The 21,175-nt window shown below is 41.4% G+C and overlaps 1 protein-coding gene across 6 annotated transcripts in view; it reads left to right on the forward strand.

Annotated features, from left to right (window-relative positions):
- The window catches only part of Usp6nl (USP6 N-terminal like), a 130,960-nt gene extending 114,123 nt beyond the window's left edge, over positions 1-16,837 (forward strand). For all 6 annotated transcript variants that reach the window (XM_060372623.1, XM_060372622.1, XM_060372625.1 and 3 more), the window contains 5 exons: positions 66-160; positions 958-1,023; positions 1,117-1,216; positions 3,686-3,838; positions 13,262-16,837. In XM_060372623.1, the coding sequence (XP_060228606.1) occupies positions 66-160; positions 958-1,023; positions 1,117-1,216; positions 3,686-3,838; positions 13,262-14,652 (1,805 nt within the window). In that variant the 3' untranslated portion in view covers positions 14,653-16,837. The remainder of the gene's footprint in view (positions 1-65; positions 161-957; positions 1,024-1,116; positions 1,217-3,685; positions 3,839-13,261) is intronic.
- Positions 16,838-21,175: the final 4,338 nt, after the last annotated feature.

Raw genomic sequence — 21,175 nt, forward strand, 5'->3', positions numbered from 1 at the left:
CATTTTTAAGTCAGGGAGTTTGTTGGTACTGTCTCTGAAGTGCTGTTTTTATGTTTATGTTCTAGGCTTTTTTGTCCAAGGGTTTCCTAAACTCTTAAGATTTCAAGAACATCATGAAAAAATTCTGAATAAATTTCTTTCAAAACTGAAGCAGCATTTGGTACGTAGATGTGTCACTGATTTATCGCTGCGAGTAAGAAGCAGCAATTAATTAAATTCAGCCTGGGTTTCGCATTCTGGTTAGCTCACCGTGTGCTCATAAGCCTCAATTGTTTGAAGAACGTTAGATTTGTAAAATTTGGTGTTACTATACTACCACAGTCCTAATTCATAGATTCTGATTACTTGTGTGAAGCTGTTAAGTAGTACTAATAAAATTTTTATAAGTGTAATTTCTCTATTATATCGGAGGTTTTGAATTTGTACAAAAAGCATTAAAGAATTATAAAAGCTGGCTCCTTGTGAAGCATGCACATGCCTTACTATGAAATACAATAGTATAATGGAACAGTGCGCTGTAAAATGCACTAACGACTGTGTTACAGCCCTGTTATGCTGACACAATTGTTGGGATGGTTCTTGGAAGTTAAATTTGGGGATTTAGAAATAGAAATAGAGAGGCGAGAGAGACGGCTCAGTAGCTAAAAGCACTGTGAGTCCTTCGAGAGGTCCTGAGTTTGATTCCCAGCAACTACATGGTGGCTCACAGCCACCTATACAGGAATCTGTTGTCCTTTTCTGGCGCACAGGTATATATGCAGATAGAGCAATCATACATATTAAATAAAATAATATTTTAAAAATTAAAATAGGAATAGAAAAAACAGAGAAAGTATGAAAATATTTGTAGTCAGGTGGTTCTTGGCTTACCCTTGGCAGCCACCTCCAGCAGCCTTCCCCTTGCTATTGCTGTTTTGCTTACTACAACTCAGAAATTATGAGGTCTTTGTTTTTTAGGATTCTCAAGAAATCTACACAAGTTTTTACACAATGAAATGGTTTTTTCAGTGTTTCCTTGATCGAGTAAGTACCTTTTACAAACCTCAATTAAGAAAGTATAAACACGGTAAGGGGGCACACTAACATTGCATTGCTCTGCTTTGTTCTTTATTGCAGACTCCCTTTACGCTGAACCTTAGGATATGGGACATTTATATTTTTGAAGGCGAGCGAATTCTTACTGCTATGTCTTACACGATCTTGAAATTACACAAAAGTAAGGAACATTTGACTTACAAAACTTTATGAAAATCAGGGCTTGTTTTAATTCTGACTAGCTTGGGCTCCCTCTACCTCATGCTTTTTTGTTGTTGTTTTGTTTTTATAAATCACTACTAGTTTTTAAATTTTTCTTGAAAATCAGCAGGGAAATCCTGATTCTCCCTCAGGACTAGATGCTTACTCCATTAGAGAAGATCTTGGATTCCTTTTTCCTTGTGTCAGTTTCATTTTCACATTTAAACAGTAGAATGCAGCTTTTTGGTGTCACTAATAATATTCTTCTCACACGTTGGTTGCCACTGGGACCATTATTCTTTTAATTGATCTGAGTCTCAGTTTGTAACAAGACAGAGAGCAAAGAAACCAGGCCTCCCAGATGGGGAGTGGGGGTGAGGGGGAGTCCATGACTGTTTGCTCCTGTAAGAGAAAGCACATTCAGTTTCAAGCTCTGGATAGGACTGGGCTGTGATGGCCTCTGGGCAAATGCATTAAGTGTCTGTTACCACACAAATGCACCAACATTTTCAAAACAGAAATTAAAGGCCTTTTAGTCTTCAGTGGCGGTATTTCAGGGGTTCTGTGGACATGATGTGTTGGCCCTTAGAAGTCAGGAAATGTGAGGTTTTGTATCATTTTCATTTCATTCTTTAGCCTTGTGACTCCTTGTAGCTCTTTGGAAAAGTGAGTCTTGGGCAGGCTAGAACATCATGTTGCGTACCTGCATACTTATTGTGTGCCCTATCTTCATATGGTTTGTGTTCCTGCTGTTTCTGGCCATACTCGGTGCTCTCATTGCGGTTGCTTGGTCACTGGCTAGAGCACAGTGAACACATGGTGCCACAGTAGCCACACTTCACCTGCGATGAGACCTCGGTGTCTACGCTTTTCCAGGGAAGCTGTCAGAAATGTTGCTGGCAACACATTTTCTTCCCGGAGTTGGGTTGTGTCAGTAGCACTGGGTCAAAGCCCTTTCTCTTTCTTCTCTCTGTCTCCCTTGTTTGTTTGTTTGTTTTTTTGTTGTTTTTTTTTGTTTTTTTTTATATCACTATTCTTGTTATAGGTTATAAGTAGATCAAAATATACTAAAAACGTTTATTTAGAGAATAGTGTAATGGTCTCTAAACAGTACAAAAAGTAGGAGTGTAGTATTCTTTATAGCTCTCATCTCCCTCTTAAGTTATTTTACTTAGTATGACTCTTTACCCTTTGAACTCTGAGCATAACAATTACTCTGCTTGCCAGTATGTCATTGAACTGTATATGCTGTGAAGAATTCTGCCCACTGCGCTGTCTTTCTTGTGTTTAGGAGGCAAAGCTCTTACATCTTCAGTGAGTTTCTGTACCGCCATTTGAAGAGATAAGTGTTGAGGATCAGGGGACACGGAGGTGTTGCTCTTGGGCTATAAAGTTTCACTAGATGGCAGAGTAAAGCTTGGAGATTACTATGTGGATTTGTCAGCAGTTATGTAGAACATAAGAAGAGTTACTAAGAGTAGATTTGAAATGATTTTCTCACAAAAATAAGTATGCTTAGTTAGACCTACTAGTCCTGTTGATGTAGTCATCCACAGTGACGGTGGACACCGTGTGGTGTGCCGTAAGCTTTTACAGTATGTCACTTGCTGGTTTAAAGAAAAGAGTATCTCTGGGCTCCTTACCAGCTGAGTCTAGCCAGAGGCTTCTCTCTCTCTCTCTCTCTCTCTCTCTCTCTCTCTCCCTGATTGCTTTAAAACTAGGATTACTGGAGAGTCATCGCACAGTGGTTTTGAAATGGAAAAGAAAAATCAGAAGCAAATGTAAATGCACGTGGCTGGACTAAAGGATCACTAATAATGCTGCTCAGTTTATCACTGTTAATAATAGTTATATGCTATTGAACAAAGTAGGGAAGGTGAGCCCAGACAGTGTAACTTGTGAGTCCATGCCCATGCTTATCCATGAACATAGCACATCTACTCGTAAGGTATGGTAATGCCATCTTCGTGGGCACTGCTTTCCATCTATAGTTTGATTTTTTTTCTAATAAAACTATTTCCTCAGTGGTAATAATACAAGTAAAGTTAATGTATTTTTAAGGGAAGTTTTCTAACACTGAGTGTGGAGTTAAAGAAGACTTGTCAGTCCAAGTTAGAGTTCCAGCCAATAAATGAGATAATAAATGTTTATTGACTCACAGGAGCTCTCTCTAGGTTATTGTCAGTGTCCAGGCACTGTGACTCTTAAAGGAGAAAATGTTCGGTCATGTACACCTTTCTGTCTTTCCTCCAAATAAGATCAGCCTGGTTTTTCTAATATCAAAATACTATCCTACTGAGTTTTAATGTTTACAATGCCAAGTGTAAATTGTGTATGTATCCCTTTTAATGCCCTTTTAAAAACACACTACGCTCAAATAGAGTATATCTTCTTTTCAACCTAAATAGAACTGTTGACTGACATTTTCATTTCTCTCATCCTTTCTTAGAACATCTAATGAAATTGTCTATGGAAGAACTTGTAGAATTTCTTCAGGAGACTCTCGCCAAGGACTTTTTCTTCGAGGATGATTTTGTAATAGAGCAACTTCAGGTTTCTATGGCAGAACTAAAGCGGGCAAAATTAGATTTCCCAGAACCTGGTAAGAAGTGTCCTGGCACCACACATCAAATTCTAGGATCAAAGGACATGACACAGTTAATACTGACTTTTGTTGTGGTTAGGATATAAGCATTGTACTTGGTAATAACATAATATCAATTAGTGTCTTACCAGCTGCTAGTAGATTTTTTTTCTTAAAAAAAAAAAAAGGAAAGTTACATACTTTTTTATACGATGCATTTTGATCATGCCCAGCCAGCATTATCTCCTTTCAATTCCCTCAGGTGCCTCCACTCTTACCTTCCCATCTTCATGTTGTTATTAATTACCTCCTGATTCCTCGTGTTGCCTCTTAGTATAGGGCCATCCTTGGGTGTGGGGGAGAGGACAACATACCAGCAGCCATATTCCCCAAAGGAGAGTGATTCTCACTCCTTCAGCAGCCATGAACTGCCAGTAACTCCTCTGCCAAGGGTCGGATCTTGGGGGTCCTTCTTGTATCTGTTTTGGAATTTTGACTACAAAAGTATCTTCTCTGACCAAAGTTAAGAGCAGCACAGATCTGTGGTATAAAATTTAAAAGGTGATTTGACAGCATGGTCATTTAGCAAAACAAAACAAAACAGATTTGCCCTTAGGGCCTATAGTCTTGGTGGTCATGGGCTTTTGACCAAATTTATAGAACTAGGCATGAAGTCCCTCTTGTGGAACAGGACTCATACCCAGTCAGAAAGTGAGTGTCACTCCACTATCCATCATGCTGTTATTGTAACAGTTGTACATTTTGCCAGGCAGGCCAGTATTGCAACATGCAGGGTCCAGTGCTGAGTGAAACCATGTTTGTCTTTTCTCCCCCAGTAGCCTGCATAGCACTTTCTGGCACTACGTAAGATATCTAAAAGAAACTAATTTCTCAGTCAAGGTTGGTTCTCTGTGTCCTAGTACTGAAGTATCTTTAACAACAGGGTCTTATCATCTAGTTGTGGTGGTGGCCTGTGTTGCTGTAGGTGGTTCTAGGACTTTGCTGGCCTGTCACTGAGATTTTCATGTAATAACCCATGTCTTCTTTTCTTTCTCACAGAAGCATGTTGATTAAATATACCTCTATTCAAACTGAAATTTAGAAATTTGATTGACAAACTATTACTTAAAGAGCCATAACAACAAAAACTTTTTACACTAATCACCTTGTTTAGGGAAACTGGCTACAAGAGTGGAACAAGTAAAAGCCTCTTGTAAATGAGGAGAGTGATGCTTACATACGAAGCCCCAGAACCATCAGATGCATCACCAGCATAGGGTCCAGCCATTCCCAACTCTGTGCTGGCCTCTGTATAGAGAGTTGCATATAGATAATGCATTTGTATACTTAGCTTAGCCCTTTCATAGTGCTTACTATTAGGTTTCCTGCTGGGAACTTTGCCGTAGACTTGAAAACTGAACAGAAAGGGTTTTGTTTGTTTGTTTGTTTTGTTTCTAACTTGGAAGAGCAGATAGGATATATAATTGTAGTGAATATAAAAGGACACTTGTAGAGGTAAATATGAGATCTATGGGGACACCAAAAGGCTAGTGAAAAGTGAGGGGCAATAAATGGAGAAAGTTTAGCGTAGCAACTTTTTTTTGTAAGTTCAGACTACATAGTCCTTGACAACAGTATGATATTCTGAAAGTTAATTTTTGGTGTTTTCCCTTTTCACTGTTGCTCTAGTAGAGAGTGTGGTAAGGGGCTAGCAAAGTGGAAAGTATGGATGGTAGATGAAAAGTAGGATCTATTATTCATACAAACTGGGTTTGGAATTTCCTGATCATGTGCTCCATTTGATGTTCTTGTAAGGAAGGAAGCAAAATTACATTCATGAAAAGTTGTTTCTCCTTCAGGAAGACCAAGCTGCTCTGCTTGGACTTGACCGAGGGGTTTAATCAGCACTTGAGTCCTTGGGTCATTAGAATTGACAAGAAAACACCTCGTCACAGTAGTAATTGAGTTGAGCATAGGCCTTGGGAAACTGTGGCCTTTGCTAAGTGAGGTCAGCCCTCCCTGTTCAATGTAATGATGTCTATTTTCCACTAATTCTCCCCTGTAGCAGGAAATGCACTTAGAGCAGCAATTACTATACTTTCCCTATTGTAACATTTGTTTTTAAATGTCTTGCCTATATTGAAGAAGAGTTTAAGGCATTTTTTAATAAAAGATACATGTAAAGAAAAAATACACACGCTGTATAACCTGAAGTCCCCACAAATATATGGTGAAGTAAATTCTGAACCTGTGTAAAGATCATGATGATAGCTGCTTAGCATCTAATTAACAGCGAGTGCTTTTCAGATGTTACTGTGTGGCACATGTGTGGCATAGGTAGTTCTTTCTCATTTGCTCCCTCTAAAAATAACTAGATTTATGCTCCTAATTTCATTGGAGTAGCAGTGATAGTTTGTAAAATAATTTTCACTAGGAAAATGAGAAGGTGGCTGGGAGATAAGAGGAAAGGGGTGGGTAATTAGAATCAGAAACACTGGCTAGATCCTTCTCCTATTTCATTGGCAGTTAAGGTAGACTGTGATAAGATTACCCTGCATCTTCTTGAACAATGATCTCTTTTCCTCAGTATTTCTACTCTGACAGTATTTATTTTCAGAATGTTTCTGTTCCATGGCCTTCCATATTTTTCCTCTCTAAGTTGGGGACCTAACTACATTTGGAATAGATGCAATATGAAATAACATTTTTGTGTAAAACGCTTCCATGTCATATCTATCCTTTAAACTTTATATATATATATGAAATTTTGCTTGCATGTATATCTGTACAACACTCGTGTACCTAGAGCTCATAGGGCCCAGAAGAGGGCATTTGATCCCGTGGAGCTGAGTTACAGACAGTTGTGAGCTGCCATGTTGGTGCTTAGTCATCAAACATTGGTTCTCTACCAGTATTTAGCTGCTGAGCTATCTTTTCAGCCGCATAGTCATCCTTTTAAAAACATAATAATGACATTTCCTTTGGCTCCTTATATACTACACGAAATTGTATTTTTGCCAAAAGTATATGACAGGATCCTCGCAATATTATTGGTGTTGTGAAATTTTTAATATTTTTGGTGTTTGGGTAGAGGAGCTCATTCTTGTTTTGGCTTGCATTCCTTGGGTTTTAAATTTAGTCTTCTTATATATTTATTTCATCCTGTGTGAGCTTCTCTATTTGCCCTCTGCATTGTCTATAGGTACACTCATGCAGCTTCCTTATTTTCCCTCTGTGTATTGTCTGTAGGTATACAGGATCCTGGAAGTTAAGGAAGTCACTGGCATACTGTGTGTTACAAATTCTTTCCACATACTGTTTTCTTATGGCTTATTTGTACTATATAAAGACATAGCTTATATGAAGGTCTCCCCTCCTCCCAATATTTCTCATAATTTTTGCAGGGGTTTTTAAATGATTGAATCTTTTTAGCAGATAACGAGTTTGTCTGCTTAAGTCTTGTACACTGAGCGGGCATCTTACCTGTCTGTTCCTCCCACTGCATACTGTAACTGGGTCAGTTATCTCCACTCAACCTCCACAGTTCTTACTTCTCTGTATTTCCGGTTATGGTAAAATGGTCAAAATCACTAATACTTAGTTATTTTAATTCTCCTATTCTGTGCAACTCCAGCTTCCTGGAACCCAATCAGCTCCAGTACCATTTATCAAGTTCTGTGTTTTGGAGGCTTTATAATGTGTTGTGATCATTTCTCAGAGCAGCATCGGTTAAACTGGGGCCACTGACTCCTGTGTTGCTTCTTTTTTGGTGAAGCTGTGCAGATGATGAGGAATGCCCAACTCATTCTAGGGAAGGCCAGTTCTTCAGGAGGAAACCCAACACCTTTAGTTGACATAGAATATTTCCTAGCTACTTGTCTGGGTCTTCTAGGGTTGAAATGGGGGTTTAGTTGACATACATGAGCTAGGTTTCTTGAGTGCTTAGCCGTGACCCTAACTGAGCTTGCTCCCACTTTGTTTGTTTGCTCTCTCTGGATTGATGCCCTTTTGATGATTTTGCAGAAAGTCTAGATGCCTTAGCTTCTCACTGCATAGCACCCCATTCTTCCTTCTGTTGTTTATTTCTGGCCTCTCTCTTTGAGGTCTTTCAACTTGATAGACCTTTGTTATTTTATGTATTTATTGCTTGGTAGAGCTATGAACTATCTCATGCATCGTTATTACTAATCTGTAGATTACAGATGGGGAAACCTTGGGTTCAAAGTTAAAATAAATACTCATCCAAGATCATCCAGCTGCAAAATGACACTCATTTTAGTTGATTCCAGGGGTGATTCCAGAGCAGTGCTGTTTATTATTCAAAAGTAGCCTCTACTGCTATGATTAGAGATTTCCAGAGCATAGAGAGAGGTGCTCCTTTGTATATATGCTGCTTCAACATTTAGTTTTTGGACTTCATCCATTGAATACATCTGACCTAAGCTGTTAGTTTTTACACTGTGACTTAAGTATTATTTACCCTCTTAAAGCCTTCTCAGTCTGCCCACGGGATCTCAAAGCCCTGGAATCTGATCGCCTGCCTGTATTTAGTGCCTGAACCAAAGCACCTGGCTTCTTGCTTTGGTGCTTCAGCGTTCACACTATTGAGTTCCTTGGATACAGCGACCACATGGCAGCATCCTCGGGGCCATCGGCGTGCCTGATATATAACAGGCGGCCTTTTGAAGTTCTAGTCCTTTTTGAGATAGTAGAATCTATATACAAAGGGTTAGCACAAAACAAATTTATTGAGCCATTCTTTGTCATGTTTGTACATGTCAGTCTGTTTCATTGTATGTTGAAAATTGTGTTGTTGCATCTAGAAGTAGAAGGACATTCCCCAGGAAGAGCTCAGGAGCACTGGGTTAGTGGGTTCAAAGAGCTGCTAATGCCTCTGAGGCACTTCACCTCCACCCTGCAGTAGAGCGTGGTGTCCACTGGGTGGTGACAAAGACCTGAGTAAGACAGGACATGGACAGGCCTGAGGAGACGGAAAAGGGACCCTTTCCGTTCTTATGGAAGTTAGACTACTGTTGGCATTTTGGAACTTTAAAGACAAAAATGCTAAACAAACAAAATAAAAAAGGAAATAAACGAATAAAACTTTTGGTTTTGTCCTAAATTGTATTAAGTTACATTTCTTGTGAGTGGGGAGAGAAGATGGTTAGGGTTTATGTGACTGAACATGGGTGACGTGCTACCAATGTGGTAGGGCATGGCCGGAGCTCACCTTCTGTGTTTTCAGGAAGAAGAAGGGAAAAGTGAATTCCCATCATGAAAGCATGGGCAGTAAACACTGACTCACACAATGCTCTGCATAATGCATCTGTTTGTACATGACTTATGCTTGAGTCTTCTGATCACAGTTTCTTGGGGTTAATGAAGATGCAGGACATCAATTAAACTAAAGACCCTATGTATATGTGTGCATGCCCACACATGTGTGTTTGTGTGTGTGTGTGTGTGTGTGTGTGAGTGTTCACCGATTTATTAAATCCACTTTTGTGAGGGAGAATACTTATTCACACAATAGCATAACTGCAAGTGACATTTATTGCTCCTGTGGGGTCTACACAGTATTTCTTTGGCTCAATAAAAGTTGCATGCTTAATATGCACTAAAAAAAAAAATCACCTTTGTGTAGAAATCATGTAGGTTTTTCCTCTTAATTACATCATTATAGGAGCTAGATTGCTTGACAGAGACTGTGGGTTTGGTCTGACGATTGGAATTGAGACATCATTTAGAACCTGCTTCTGTGAGGAAAGCCTTTCTCACAAGGTTGAAAAGTTCTCTGGCACCACCTGCATCTTGGCCTTCATATACCTCTGGTCTCCTTCTTCTCTTGTCCTCTCTGCTCTACCTTCCACACACTCCCTCCTTTCCCTTGACTTGTCCTGTTTTTTCCTGGACCCTGTTTTTATCCTTCTCTCTTTCCATACTTCATTCCTCCTCTTCCACAGGCTCTTGCTCAGACCATCACTGAGATTTAAAGAACATGTGCACATTGATTATGGTGGTGCTGCTGAGATTCATGGGAGTAACATGGTTGTAGTGTAACCCAACAGTTAGTCAGCAAGTATTTCTGGAAGATGTATGCTGATGCCACTGTCATAGGCTATGGTAGTCTGAATGAGAATGACCCCTGTGGGCCAGATACTTGGCTGCTTGGTCCCCAGTTAATGGAACTATTGAGGAAGGTGGAGGAGCTGTGGCCTTGTTGGAGGACATCTGTCACTGAAGAGTGGGCTTTGAGGTTTCAAAAACTCATACAAGGCCTAGTCGCTGTCTCTGCCTGCATTGTGCATCTCTGGTTCCCACCATGATGATACTGGACTAACCCTCTGAAACTATACGAAAGCCTCTAACTAAATGCTTTCTTTTCTAAGAGTTACCTTCATCATGGTGTCCCTTCACAGCAATAGAACAGCAACCAAGACACAAGCCAGTTAAGTATCCCTTAGCCTGTTCCCTATGCACAGCAAAAGTGGAAGTGAGTGGACACTGTTTAGAACGAAGTACACTGAAGCGCTGCCGTCTGGCCCTGGCACCGTGAGACCCCTCCCTCACTGTGAAACACTCTGGGCTGGTTTGCTTCATTGCTTTCAACATGTAAAGGAATTGATTTTTAAGCACTTAAATCTTAGGAGGCACTTTTCTTGTATTCCTGTCTATGGCCTCCTTAATTAAAAAGTTTTATGGGAGCAAAGAGGCCATGTCCTCTTAAAGGTTTTTTATGCATTTAATATGTTGGCCTTTCACACACAGCTCCCTAATGAGGGCTTGTCGTTTAAGAATTAATTAGATATTATATCATTTTGTATGTGGCTTTCCTTTTTAGACTCTATTTTCTTAACTATGTGAACTGTGAGTGTTTGTTTGTTTGTTTGTTTGTTTGTTTTTAATCAGTGTTTCCAGCCTGTCAGTAAGGACATGTGCCATTGCTCTAATTCATACTCTTACTACTGATTTAGGAACTCTGAAGGAATACAAAAGGAGAAGCCCCTAGGGGTAGTGGAAGTGTTGTATGGGTTAGTATGAGCAGCTTTTCTTGAATATTTTAAAACAGGCACAGACATTGTGCTGCAGTGTACATTCTGGTCTTTTATTAAGTCAATAAATGAAATATGTTGAATTTTTCCTTTAATTCTCTTAAAAACATTTTTTAGAATTGCTTAATTTTTAATTTTTGTGTATGGTTGTTTTTTCTGCATGTATATCTGTGCACCACATACATGAGGTTCCCACGGAGACTAGAGGAGGGCATTGGTTTGCCTGGAACTTCATTGAGTTCCTTGGGGCAAGTCCAATCTTCGTCATTGGAGTATCTCCAACCAGCAATCCAGCAAAGAGCAAACGGCCATCAGTAACTAACAATCCGGCAAATAGCAAAAGCAATCAGCAAACAGCAAAAACAGAAGCAGGAACCAGCAGCAGGAGCAGCAGCCACAGCTTCTCTTGGAGCTCTGGCATTTTTATACCCTCTGAAGAGTCCTCAGAATTCCAAATATAAACTATTTTCAGCTGGCAAAGCCACGCTTTTCCTAGAGCACAAGACAAATCACAGTTAGCTGCTGTGGACAGTATAAAACAGCCCCATATCTCACACCTGGGATTAAAACAAAAATATTCACATAACATAACTGGTTTTTTAAAAGAAAATAACTTTCACTATGCTGCTACTTGCTAGCAATGAACCCTTGGACAAGTTGGTCTCTGCCTTAGTTTCTTCACATATGAGATAATGAAATGGTGTTCCTGTTGTTAATGTTGTATGCACAGTATTTTGAATGATGACTGACACACAGGGATTACTTAATGAATAGTAGCAATTGTGACTCTCATCATTGTTCTCACTTATTATTAGCACAATCTAAGTCTAAACCACTATTTAAAATAACATCTATGATATGCCTCAAATTATAGAACTGATCTTTTGAAAAGTCTCTAGACTTTTCTTATTACCTCAGGACAAAATCCCAGGTCTTCTTCATAGTGCCCTGTATGTTGTGACTTAGTTTTCTGGCCTCCTCCTGGGTCTCTTACCTTATTTGGCCTTTGTTCAGAGAGAGGGTCTTATTCCTTCTGGCACTCTTTCCTGCTCTGCATCATCCCACTCCTAGTTTTGAAGTTTTTACCACTTTAATATTCCTGTTTGCTTTTTTTTTGTTTGGATTGGGTTGGAATGCTGTTGATAGGATCCAGGGCCTTATACATGCTAAGCAAGTGCTTTGCCACATCTATTTATTGTCTACATCTTAAGAGTTCCAAGATCAAACTTGGGTCCTTAGGCTCGGCAGCTGTTACGCTGAACCGTTCTCTGGGCAATCTGTCGTTCTGATGCTGGAAGCCCACTTAGAGAATGATGCTTGCTCATTCTCCCCTCCAACAAAGCATTGAATTGTTCTTAAAATATCCTACAGAAGTAGATCTATAGTTGTTATATACCAATTAAGACTTTCTATAAAGAAACACTCAGTGTGAATATTCTAGGAGTTAAAAACATGGTGTCCCCTTCCCCTCCAAAGAAATAGCAAGATTATGGTGACTGGGAGCCATGTGAAAAAATTCTCCGTTTTTACAGCAACCCCATGCAGATCATAGTCAGTAAACAGCAGCTAGTGGATCAATAAGTGCATATTGGAAGAAAGCAAAACCTTATTTTCAAGTGACAAAATGCTGTTTTATAATAATGGGTAAAACTTTTTTTTTTTTTCAGTTTCTACAAATGAAGGATTCCAGGCATCAGGCATGCGTGTCATACACATACATGCGTGTATACATACATACATACATACACAGGCAAAACACATACATTTTTTAATTAAATAAATTATCTAATGTGATTTCCATTCTTTTTAATTTTTTTCCTATCTATATTTTTAAGTAAGGTATTTTTACAATGTTATTTTTAGTTGGACAGTATTTTTCTTTTAAAAAATAAGCTATACTGTGGAAAATGCCTAATGATAATAATCTGGGGAGAACAGTAAGTCCAGTGACTTTCAGTTTTGATAGATCTGCTTGAAGCTGAAAGCAAAGGCTTTACTGATTTTAGTTGAGATGAGTTAAAATGAAAGTAATGTCATGTTAAGCCTTAACCCCAGTAACCAGCTCTGGTTAATGAGAGTATCAGCTTTGCATAGAAAGTGTGTCACGGTCTGTAAGAACATACACGAACTATATGCTAGATAGTCGCGTGCCCTTTGCCTGTGAGGCTGGAGCTGTCCCACCTGCATAGTGCCGACTTAGGTTTTGAGGTTAGCTATGTCTCAGTGTCATTTTTTTCTAAAAATCGATTCCTGTTAGTCACTATCATTTTCCAGTGTTACAGTATGTGTTTCCACACACAAGACAATCTGCAATTGTTAATGTGTCTCTTAAACTAGATGCTCATCATTTATATATTTGTTTTACTTAAGAATTTATATTTCGTTTTAGGTAAGGAGGATGAATATCCGAAAAAACCCTTGGGGCAGCTTCCACCTGAGTCTAATTCTGCTTGTATTAATCACTTGAGCAATGGACAAAGAAGTATTGGCAGGTCCAGCCCCCAAATAAGCAGCAGAAGAGAAACTGGATCACCTCACAAGAAGCATGAGCGTTCCCCTGTGCACTACAGCAGAGCTGGCCCACCAGAACGAGCCGCGCGAGCCGGACAGAAGTCAGTGGGCGAGGAAGGTAAAACCTTGAAGCATGAGGCAGATTTTCAGAGAAAGCCTGCTTCGGGTACACAGGACAGCTCCAGGCAATATAACCACGCAGCTGCTAACCAAAATAGCAATGCAATTTCAAACATCAGGAAGGAATTTATGCCCAAATGGAGAAAACCATCAGACGCCTCAGCTATTGAAAGAACTGCTAAATATGCCATCGAAGGCAGAAGTCACTCAGGGCAGCCCACTCTCACAGTTGCCGCCCCAAGTTCTGCTGAGTCCCGAGTGCCAAACTCAAGGCAGAAGGTGAAGGGTTTTGATGGCGGTGATGGGAAGCGGGGTTCTACTGCTTCACAGTATGACAACGTGCCTGGGAGTGAAAATGAAAATGGAGTACCTGTGGAGGAGGCACCAGAACGGACTCACCCTCACAGTCCAAGGAAGCATACTGAGCCAAGTTCCAGTCCAGCAAAAGTCCCCAACAAGTTTACTTTCAGAGTGCAGCCTCCCAGCCATGTACGGTCCCCATCCCAGCTAGAAGGGGAGGACCTCAGGGCTGCGTATCCACCCTCCTACAGCAACCCCCCTGTCTACCACGGAAATTCTCCAAAACACATTCCTATTGGCCACAGCGGCTTTGTGTCCACAGAGATCAGCCCTGGGACTCAAATTAATTCTTCCAGGAGACCTTATGGTTCTTCTCTTTCAGTTGACATTTCTCCAGAGAAATCTTTCAGCCGCCCAACTCCTGTTGTTCTACCATCCAGTCGAATTGAAGTCCTTCCCATTGACTTTGGTACCGGGGGAAATGCAGGCAGTTCAGGGTCACCAAGGAATGGAAACTTCATCCTTCCTCCAGTGGATTATTTACCAGAGAACATAAAATGGTCAGAAGTTAGTTATACATACAGACCTGAGATGCATGGACAATCATGGACTCGAGAGGCTACCCGTAGCCACTTAAGCAATTTACCAAAATATGCAGCCTTTCAACACGTACCTTTTCAGGACCACGGCCTTCCAGAAGTATGTGTAGACAGTCCGGTGAGGTATAAAACTTCACCAGCTGTGGAAGATGCCAGTCCTCCTAGGTATCCATATGCAGGGCCCTCGCCTTCAGCACATCACTACAGAAATCGAGAGGGGCTTTCTGTTCAGGAGTCAGTATTGTTGTGAGAGTTTGGCTGTATTCACTGATGACAAAGAGAATAGAAACCATATGATACCCACATTGCTATGTTTATAATTGCCAAAGCAGTATTTTATACTATTGTAAACAACTTGCATAGTTCAGTGTATGTCAGGATGAGAGTATGTGGGAATGCTTCATCCCATGTAGATGCTGCTGAAGATGAGTGTTTCAGTTGCTTCATCACTGAACCGTTAACAGGAGGTTAGCCTGGAACATAGCAAAAGCATTTAGGGCTGCATACACAGTGAGGTTCTTTATGCTGCTTTTCTCAGATCTTCCCCTCAGACCTGAATGTTTCCACTCTGTTTGTGTTCTGACTACTGTTAGAAAGCACTGAGACACAATGGAGGAGATTTCTGCAGGCTGTCACTCGCCTTTTAATAGACATGGCAAACGCCGGTGCAGAGAGATTTTTGATCACAGAATTTAGAAATGTTTTTTAAACTCCCCTTAATCTATATCCATGAAATAACAGTGTTCCCCCCCCCCCTTATCTTTCTGCCCACCCTGCCCCTGTCATATTTTAATGCAGGTTCTAAACTGAAACTGACTAAAGAGTTTGTTCTGACTTTATGAACCCAGAGTCTCACGGAATGTCATTCTCTCAGTTGCTGCCATTTTATCTCCACCTGAACATTAAAGACTGCACAGAAAGGCTGACCACTGAGTGGTGCCTAACATGTGGCTCAGTTAGCCTGAGTGTGTGGCTGTTTCACTGCTTCTGTGCCCTGGGCTGTGGTCTGGCCCTCGCATAGCATCTGCCTGGTCCTTGCCTGTGCAAGGTACTGGCTGCAGAGTGGGTGAAGTCAGAGCTTGCAGCACTCTGAGCGGTGGATGGTTGCTTTTCACGACCATTTGAAAGCAGCTTTGACTGAAAGGCAGCTCCTCACTCTGCTCCTCACTCCTGGGCCTCACATGCCCAGGAGGACCATTCATGGGGTCTTTCCTGGCACTCAGTCTTCACTGAGTATCCATAGTGGATGGATACTGCTGCACACACTGGGCCATTGCATCATCTGGGTCAGAATTGTAAAAAGGAGTACCCTAATTATTAATGAGTATTTAGAATTTTGATCTTTGAAAAAAAAAAGTAGAGTATGTTTCATAGTTTTGGAAATTTTCAGTGAAAAATAATTTAGATTCATGGTTTAAAAAGGGTGATTTCTTTTACGCTATCACACACTACTGACACCAAGTCTCTGACAAAGTACTGGGTTCTCCGGGCGGATGGATGTCTGTGGGTGCTCGTCTCACTGTCACCTTCTTGTATCTGAATATCAGGAAGTAGAAAGTCCAGCAGTGATGTCCCCCTGCTCCTGGGTGGGGATTTAAGCTTTTGAGGTACAAGGTTATGTCTTAATGAAAGTAACATTTGTTTAGCTAGTGAACGTAACAATATTTTTTATGTATATAATGATTCTAATGTAATTTAATCAGCGTGGTAATGATATTATTAAGTGTGGAAGCAAATGCAGTATATTAAAGGTGAACACTGCACTGAAACTCCAACTCCTGACAAAATAACCAGGCTCTTGATTTAGATCATGCGGAAGGTGAGAAATAAATGTGTATAGAAATGTAGCTGAGGATATTATTACAGTTCTTAAAGTATGACTCTGTGATTTCTAAGGAAATAAGCTGTACAATTAGTTTATGATGGCAGCATCTTTGCCTCTCCAGAAAGTATATATCATAGTGGTAAATAATGTAGATTATATATATATATATATATATGCAATATATATGCACACACACTATTTTCTTATGTCATCTATGGCATTTTTTAATCTGTATACTTTTTTGACGTGATTGTTTTTAACATGCTAAAAGTAATCCGTATATTTTGTTCTGTGTCTTCTGTGTGCAGTTTTCACGTGGCAAGGGCTGTGTCCTGGTGCTTTCAGGGCCAAGCCGACAATGTCTCATGTGCTCACCAACAGCAGTTTGAATATGCTGCAGTTCTCTGCCCTTGTTTCTAGTGAGACCATGTTTAGAACCTCATCACCTCTCCCTGGCGTAAGTGTTACTAATGGCAGTAAAGTCTTCCCTACTACCAGGGTCTCTGCTCCTTTCTAAGTAGGAGATTTTTTAATTTAAAATTATTTTGCCATTATATAATTTTATTATTTTAAATTTATTTTTAAATAAAAGAAATGATAAGAGAAATTATATTGGCAAAGTGACTCAAAATATATTTATAGAAAACGTTTGCTGAGGACACTCCAGGAAGAGCATCCAGTTTTGTTCGATAACCGCATGCCCTAGTGTGTTTGCCATGGTTAAACCCTCCTTCATGATGCTTCTTAAGAAGAGCCCTGCTGAGCTTTAGACTCCACTAGTGAACGTAAAAGGCTTGGGGGAGAGGAGATTGTTTGGTTTTTTTCTTCTCAAGTCTCACCCCAGACCATTTAAATCGAATCTTTTTCTTCTCAAGTCTCACCCCAGACCATTTAAATCGAATCTTGGGTAGAATGTAGGTATCAGATAATGGTATTTCTCTTGTGTCTTAATGCTCTCATCTTGAAACTCTCTCTAAGAAAAATGCCCACCAAACCAAATTGTCTTATGTTTCTATTGGGGGGTGTTTAGAAGTGGTTTGTTGTTGTTGTTGTTGTTTGTGAAGACAGTCTTGCTATGTGTCCCAGCCTTACCTGACTAGGTACACCGGGCTAATCTTGCAATTGAGGTGATCCTCCTGCCTCAGCCTCCACGGTGCTGAGATTATAGGCATGTACCTCCATCCTGATCAGCACATGGTTTTTGTGGTGGGTTTTGTATTGTTTTGTTTTGCGCTCAGTGGTGGGGATTGGACACATGGTCTCAAATGCAAGCACTACTAGATAACTAGCCATTAAAATTCTTTGTAGGTCAGAAGTTTTGGAGCTCAAAAAATGATGTCAGGAAAGTTAGGGAAAAGTCCACTGGCAACAACATTTTCTGCCATCTAAACTTTATTTCAGCTGCTGGTCACAGCAGAGTAGCTTCACGGAGGGAGGAAGGGCCCCTCCACTTAAAAATAAAAATAAAAAAAGCCTTAAGATAGTGAGTTTCCTTCAATGGTCTGCTTTTCACAACCCCAGCTATTAAAGATCTAAACAATGACAAAAGCCTGGTCTAGTTATAACCAGTCAACGTTTTGAGCATCTAGAACTCACAGGTAAATCCTGAGCAGTTGCCATCTTCATGGTCTTCACGAATCGTGTAATGTGTGAGCATAGAATGTCAGTCTGTTTGGAGATGTAATTTCCTTTGTTTTGTGGGTTTGGTATGTTTTTTCTAGAACTTCTCTAGAACTGTGGCTGTCTTATTCTCTGTCATCGGGGCTGTTCCTTTAGACCCTGTGCCTTGAAACCTGCTCTACCATCGAAGGACAGGAAGGGTCAGGGTTGCCCCTTCCCCAGGTGTTGGGGGAATTGGAGAATTGGGGCCAATAAGAATCTGTGAGTCGGTTTCAGTCTAGTGGTGGAACAACTTCTGTTATGACATGAGATTTGAGGATTGGGGGTTGACAGGGTCCTCACCTGACATTCATCCACAGATCATTGGGACTTTGCCAACATAAGGGACCCAAAGTCACCAGAGAGTTTATGCCCCGGAGAAGATGCAGAGCAGTCACGCACATAGCGGAGGAGTTAGCCGTGAGAAAGGGCAGCGGTGTTCTGCGCACCTGTTAGTCAGGCAGTATGGGCCGGAGGCTGTCAGATCGGCATGGTAGGCTGTTTGCTGTCCAGTAGTTGTGTGACTTTGAACACGTCCCATTGCCTTTCCTGGCCTCACTGTCCACAGCTATGACATATGAGTGGAAGGGAGAACAGTCATGATTTGATTATTTGACTGACTGGAACTAGCAGTGATGGTGGTTTGAGCTCTGCTGTGCCAGCTGCTATTCTAACTCCTGGTAGAAGCCGTCATGTTGGAAACCCTTGTCTTCATGGAGCTTCCGTTCTGACCCACTTCCTCGTCTGTAAGCTGTGGGGTTTTGTCTGTGTGTTTTCGCTGTTTCCTAGGATTGACTTGATTGGCCTGAAGTGCTTGGTGAAGCACTTATACCGTGTTGTTCCCTCTGATGACATGCAGTCACAGTACTAGGCTTTAGTGACCAGGGGGTATTTGACCTTCCTCCCATGGGGTTGAGAAGTGACCAGCCCAGGGAAAAAGGCAGTCAACTTGCATGAGGTACAAGACAGGGGAAGCTGAGTTGAAATGACTTGAGATGGTGCCAGCCTCTCACCCATGGTGGTGCTGTAAAATCCAGCAGACTTGCCCTTTGATATGAAGCAGAAAAGTCTGTTTGGATTTCACCAGGAGTGCTTGCTCACCTGCTGTGTTCCTCGAGCCAAAGTCAGATCACAGTGTTTGCAAGCACAAATAGGTGGCAAGCCCCTTGAAGGTTTGAATGGGATGAGATGGACAGTTACTGTAATGAAGGACAAGGTCAGCCAGGGGTGGGGAGGAAGGGACGTGCCATGGTGGAAGACAAGGCTAAGGAGAGGTTGCTTTGCTGGCTGCACTCTCACGATCTCTCTACAGGTTGTCCCTAGCTTCTGGTCTAATTCCTTCTTGTACTCAGAAGTATTAAACACTGATTATTAAACCTTCTGCAATGCAGACTCGACTTTATTTGGAGGAAATCACAATCAGAATACAAAGCAGGCAGCACGGAGCAGATTACATATGAGCATCAACTTGGTAGAGCAGCTGTTTAAATGCTGCCACCATAAGTGGTACGTGAGGAGAATGTGACACGGAAAGGGCAGGTAGGTGTGTGTGTGTGTGTGTGTGTGTGTGTGTGTGTGTGTGTGTGTGTGTGGAGCTCTTCCACATGATAAATATAAGGTGGCAGCAAGCGATGGCTTGCAGAAAGCTGGGCCCCTCTTGAGGGAGTTAATGAGTTCTGCCACTGATCTGCGGCTGCAGTCTTGGCCGGTGACTGAGCCCTTTTGGGACTCTGTTTTCAGATGTGTGTGCAGTGGCAAACAGTGGAGTCGGAACGTGGTTCTTTCTGCTCCATGGTCTGAGGGGAGGGCGTCCCCACTGTAGGCTGCTTGCCTCTGCGGGGACCTTGGGTGTCAAGTGGTAGGAAAGTGATGGTGAGTGGGCAGGCCCAGTTTAGGGAGTAGATAGTAGTGGGGAAGACCGACAATCACGTGTTTACCTACTTCTGCAACAAGGACCAAGAAGAGTGGTACCCAGGTCCATGAGTGCCATACAGTAATCACCTCGCCCCAAAGATGACTCTCAAGAGAAAAGATGAGCCTTGGAGTGGCTGTGTGTCGGGTGTAGCCGTAAGAACAGGCAGAGGAGAGGCTTATAGCCATGAGAGGTCAGGCAGCTGTTGAGTGCTGATGTGGGTGCAAGCAGCTGATGCTGAGTATGTACAGACATTTACCATAGCAACGTGAATAATGGTGTCCATGAATAGTACCATTAGCACACTCATCTTTGAGAAGGAGTCTCACTGCTCCTCTGCATTTGTACAGTGGCCTAGAGACCAGTAAGTCTGCACAGTAGCTTGAATTTGGCACTTAGTGGTATGACTCTGGGCAAATTACATTGCCCTTCTGGACCTCGCTTTCCTCAGGGAAGACCATGGATCTCAGCCTGTGCTGAAAACAAAGTTCCTGAGTGCTTCTGCTGTCCAAGCCTAGCTCAGCCCAGCAAAGCCCCCACCTCCAGGAGAACGTCCCAGGAACTAGATTTCCATTTGTCTTTAATCAGGGGTAGGTACAACAGAACATCTCATGACTTTATAATCTAATCCACAGAACCTGAACTGCTTTTGTAATCCAATTGTATGAGAATATTCTGCAGGAACTGGAACGAGCCTTGGACTCTAAACCTTTGGTGAGAAAGAGAGATGTTTCTTCCTTAGAGTCCTTTCCGCATTCTTCTAGCTCCCTTAGCTTGCTTCTGTTACTACCGGGAAACCACCATATATATGTGTGTGTGTTTAAAGATTTATTTATTTTATGTATGGAGTGCTCTATCCGCACGTAAACCTGCATGCCAGAAGAGGGCATCAGATCCCATTATAGATGGTTGGGAGCCACCATGTGGTTGCTGGGAATTGAACTCAGGACCTCTGGAAGGGCGGACAGTGCTCTTAACCACTGAGCCATCTCTCCAGCCACTGTTTTTTCCCATTTAAATGAGCAAAATACCCTAAGGAAAAGGGGCCACTAGTAGTAAGGAAGATGGACCTCCAAGGAAACACTTACAAACCTGCTTCAAATCCCCATTCAGCAGGGAATTGAAGCAACAGTGGGATTCCAAAAATATGGGCATTTCAAGCACCAGAATGCACATATTGCAATATTAGGTCAAGAAACATATATTTCTTAAAGGATGTTTTGTACTGTTCTTTGCAACAGAACAAAAACCCAGAACCTGCGTGACTATGGCTGTGTGATAGGATATATGTTACATTCATATAAAGGAATACTCTTGCTCTTAAAATGTGTAGTTTTATATGTAGTGATAGGGAAAGATATCTGAGTTATTGCTGAC

The sequence above is a fragment of the Meriones unguiculatus genome, chromosome 19 (assembly GCF_030254825.1).
Source record: "Meriones unguiculatus strain TT.TT164.6M chromosome 19, Bangor_MerUng_6.1, whole genome shotgun sequence".
NCBI classification, from domain to species: Eukaryota; Metazoa; Chordata; class Mammalia; order Rodentia; family Muridae; genus Meriones; species Meriones unguiculatus.